The following is a 4,109-nucleotide window of genomic DNA, read 5'->3' as shown; positions in this document are numbered from 1 at the left end:
AATGACATTTAGATACAGTTGGGGCCACAAAATTTTGTAGCTAAGATTACTTGCCATTATAATTTAAAAAGCCCATGAAAAAATTGGATTTATAGCCCAACATCTATAACTTATAATAAAAACTATCCTCGGTTTAAACATCCAACTTAGCAATGTCATAAGTTATAATTTGAGGGTTAAATTGGGGAAGAAAACATGTTTGAAGCTTTCAACACAATGCATGCGTTAACACCTGTTGAATAAAAACTGAAACGAATGTCTAACACCTGTTAAACACAAATCTCTTCTTTGTTTGAGAGAAAATGAAAGAAAATGAGTTACCTATTACGGACGCTGAAGAGGAAGAAAGGAGTCGACATGATCATCCGAGACATCATCGACAAGGTCCTAGTCCTCCGCTTTGGCCGTGTCGCCGACACTATCTGTTTCCAACTGGACGATATCCTTTCCAAGACGGCACGTGAGGTTTCCAAATTCGAGACAGTGGCTTTAGGCGACGTAGATTCCGAGGATGTTCAGGTTTACGTTAAGTATTTCGATATCACTTTGATTCCTTCGACTGTTTTCTTCCTCAACGCTCATCATATGAAGATGGATTCTGAGTATTTATTTTTAACTCTTTATCGTACGAATTTTTCTTTCTTTTTTTTTTAATGTAATTTGGTTAAAAGAATTGAATTTGATTGTTACTTTTAAGCCACTGATTAGGTTAAAAGCTTTTGATTGCCAAGCTCACCAACAAGGCAAGTCTTTATCTTGCATGTTCCTTTTTCTTTTTCTTTTTTTTTTTTATTTCTCTTTAATTGTTTCAACAAAGGTTAGCAAACTCTACTGTTGTCGTCAAAGAACTCTGGTAAGTTCATAAAATCTTTGTATGTCTTTTTTTTTTTTTTTTTCCTTTTTACATTATTTAAAATTTTATATTTCTTGGGTGATAGTAATTATTACTTTTTCAGGTGCCTGGTTTTAGATCATACAAGGCTTAATCACAGCACAATTTCATTTTTCAATTATTGGAAACCAGAAACTGCTGTTTTAAGGTGGAATCGTGTTCGTTTAAATGCTTTTAAGGTATTAAAAAAAAATCTTTTTGTTATTTTGTTTAGTTTAAAAGTTGGGTTTTTTCATAAATGATCAAATTTGGAATTTTGTCAGATTGGGAAGGGATTGTCCGAAGATACCAAAGCACAAGAATTGGCTTTTTAACATTGGATCGAAGCTGTAATTTACTCTCCTCAATCCTTAGTCCTTTTACTTGACTCAAAAAATATATTCATTTCAAATTTTAGATTTTTTTGGATAATTTTATTGATTGAATCTAACTTTTTTTTACTATAGATTGATCCGCGTCATCACTATGGGCATAACTTGGATATTTACTACGAGGAGTGGTGTAAAGCTAATACTGGTCAACCATTTTTCTATTGGTAAGCCCCACCATGAATTGCAATTGCTATTAACTTGAAATTTCCCAATGAAAGTGTTAAAAGCAGTTAATTGCTGATGGAGTTTTTCGTTTGTGCTGTTTTACAGGTTAGATATAAGGGATGGCAAAGATATCAATCTCAAAGAATGCCCGAGATTGAAGCTTTAACAGCAATGCATTAAGTGTCTTGGACCTATATGTGCCTTCATATGTTAGATTTCCAGATTTAAATTTCTAATAAGATGTATGAAATTGTTAATTCCAGTTGTTATAAAATCTTGATGTGTGTTTTTGCCTTTTGGTAAGGAAACAACAAAAGGAATGGCATTATAAGTACATTGTTGTTGAAGGAAAGATTATCCATAGAAAAACCAGGAAAGTACTTGATACAATCCAAGGATTGAAAGAGGGAAAATGCATATTTGTTATGACCACCTCCTAGAAATTATATGTCGGCGAGGTAAGCATCGGACTCTGAACAGCCTCAAATTGATTTTTGCCATCCTCAAACAATGAGGTGTACACAGCTAACATACACTATGGAAACAAACACTGAAACAAACCCACAATATTACATTGTATTTTGGTGTGTAGTTTTGTTAAACCAGATGAATTACCATGGTACGAATTACTTTATTTCAACTGTCTCATTCTTTTATTTAAATTTGATTATTTGAGAATTAAATTGTAATCTTATGTTTGCTTTTATTTTGTCCTGACATTCATTATCATTTTATTTCTATTGATAAGAGGAACATTGGAACAACAATCAGCTAAAAGGTATTCTGGGGTTCTACCCAATGCAAAGCTCACTGGCAATCTTTCTTCTCTAAAGTTAAATGTATCTTTGGGTACAGGGATGAATTGTAAAATATGTACCAATGCGCAAATAGTTTACTTATCATATTGGATGTAGAGTGCCTGATCTCTCTGCTCTGTTAAAGGATTTTTCTTGCACATTATAAATATGATCAATTGTTCTTGCTAAGTTTATGATCAAACTTTACCACCACTTTTTTCATAAGTTTGAATGATAGAATTAGCAATTAAATTAGCCCTAATGCATTCTCTGGAGCTTATATGGTTTTTTTATCCTTGCCTCATTATATTTCCAAATTGCAATTGCAAGTGTTGTTTATTTCGTAGTAGATCTTATATGGTTAATTCTTGTAGGTAGGCCATCCAAGCTGGAGATGGTTAGTTAAGTAATTGTTATTTAATGTGTCTTAGTAGTTATGGAATGGCATGGCCGATGAATTTTTGCAGGACAGGTGCCAATCCTCTTGGTGCACTCACAAAGTCTTGGCCATGGGAAAATGGTAGCAATTCCATTGCTGTGGCCAAAGGAAGAAGTAAGATTGATAGTTATTGCCCACTTTTCTCTGATTATTGATTAATACTAATTCGCAGCATGTAATAATTTTCTTTGATCCTTTTTTAAACAAATTGCAGTGAGAGCCAATTTTGAATTCGTAAACAAGCTTGGAGTTGATAGGTGGTGTTTCCGTCACAGGGACATTGCTTCTGATGGCAAAATACTAGAGGTCAGATAGTTACTGCTACTTACTTATGGAGGTGGGAATTATAGATCTTGGTTCCATAGGAATCAGTTTGCCCTTCATAAGTTTGGTTTTTGACATTATTAGAAGAAACGAGAAAGATGAAATAAAATCTTCTGTTCCTTTTTAAGGAATTGACCAGGTTGTAAAAATTAATTGTCAAGCTAGAGAAATGAACTGTACTTCATGTTTACTAATTTCCTGACAGTTGTGGAAAACCTAAGTCTCAAAATAAAGCGGATTATGGTTCTTAAAGATGATTGTTCTAATATTAAAATTTAAGGATGGCACTCGCATTCATGTATCCTTTTTGTATGCCGGGTTGGCTTATGATAATTTAGATCATGATAGGCATGTTTTAAAAAATTATGAAGCAGTTAACAATTAACATTAAACTATATTATCTGCCATAATAAGAAGTAAGAACTCTACTGGTGCTAATGTTTAGCTTTGCCAAACTCCACATTTCTTCAACAGCTTCTTTCTCTTCCTTTCTCCATGCTTCTAAATGTTTGAGATTTGATATGAACTTGGTAGGCTGTTGTGAATTGTTTGAGATTTGGTATGAATGGGTAAGCTATTGTGAATAATGCTTTTTTTTTTGTTCGATACGTTATTTCTTGTTTCAATCATATTATTATCTCATCATCTTTGAACTGCTAATCCTTCATATTTTACTGAAATGATTGCGTGAAATGTAGGTGAAGATGAAAAAATAACTACAACTTATGTTATTAGGTATATTTCTCTACATTAAATGTTGAGTTGCAAATAGGATTTTTTCTTCTTTTGTGATCAAATGATGATAACATACAAACAAGTTGTCAATTAATAAGTTAAATATTTCATCATCATTTACTTTAACTATTGTAAATATTCAAAATATAAATAATTACATTTTTTTATATATTATTTAATATTTAAATTGTTAATACATAATTTTATTTTATTTTTATAATTAAATTACAAATATATAATTTTATTTTATTTCTACGACGAAGCATGGGCTTGAAATTTAGTATATATAAAAGGAAAAACCAGTAAAATATGCACGAGGTTCTCCAGAACGAAATTGTTCAATTGGACTTTTTTTTTTTTTTTTATGAACTTATCATAATTGGATT

The 4,109-nt window shown here is 31.8% G+C and overlaps 1 protein-coding gene across 2 annotated transcripts; it reads left to right on the top strand.

Moving 5' to 3' along the window:
• Positions 1–240: 240 nt before the first annotated feature.
• Positions 241–3,237, top strand: LOC111317300 (uncharacterized). Of its 2 annotated transcripts, XM_089766215.1 has the most exons (7): positions 241–602; positions 709–743; positions 957–1,071; positions 1,156–1,221; positions 1,339–1,427; positions 1,534–2,778; positions 2,879–3,237. In XM_089766215.1, exons 1-3 carry the CDS (start codon positions 313–315, stop codon positions 968–970), a joined length of 339 nt encoding a protein of 112 aa, XP_089622341.1. In that variant the 5' UTR covers positions 241–312; the 3' UTR covers positions 971–1,071; positions 1,156–1,221; positions 1,339–1,427; positions 1,534–2,778; positions 2,879–3,237. The 2 variants fall into 2 exon arrangements, 1 of the variants encoding a protein (XP_089622341.1); XR_016345398.1 differs by having other exon boundaries at positions 305–1,071; positions 1,534–1,637; positions 1,733–2,778.
• The last annotated feature ends 872 nt before the right edge of the window (positions 3,238–4,109 follow it).

The sequence above is a fragment of the Durio zibethinus genome, chromosome 9 (assembly GCF_047325235.1).
Source record: "Durio zibethinus cultivar Kanyao isolate XHJ-2024 chromosome 9, ASM4732523v1, whole genome shotgun sequence".
In the NCBI taxonomy this organism is placed as follows: Eukaryota; Viridiplantae; Streptophyta; class Magnoliopsida; order Malvales; family Malvaceae; genus Durio; species Durio zibethinus.
The sequence above is the reverse complement of the archived record's forward strand: the minus strand, read 5'-3'. Positions and strand labels throughout refer to the sequence as shown.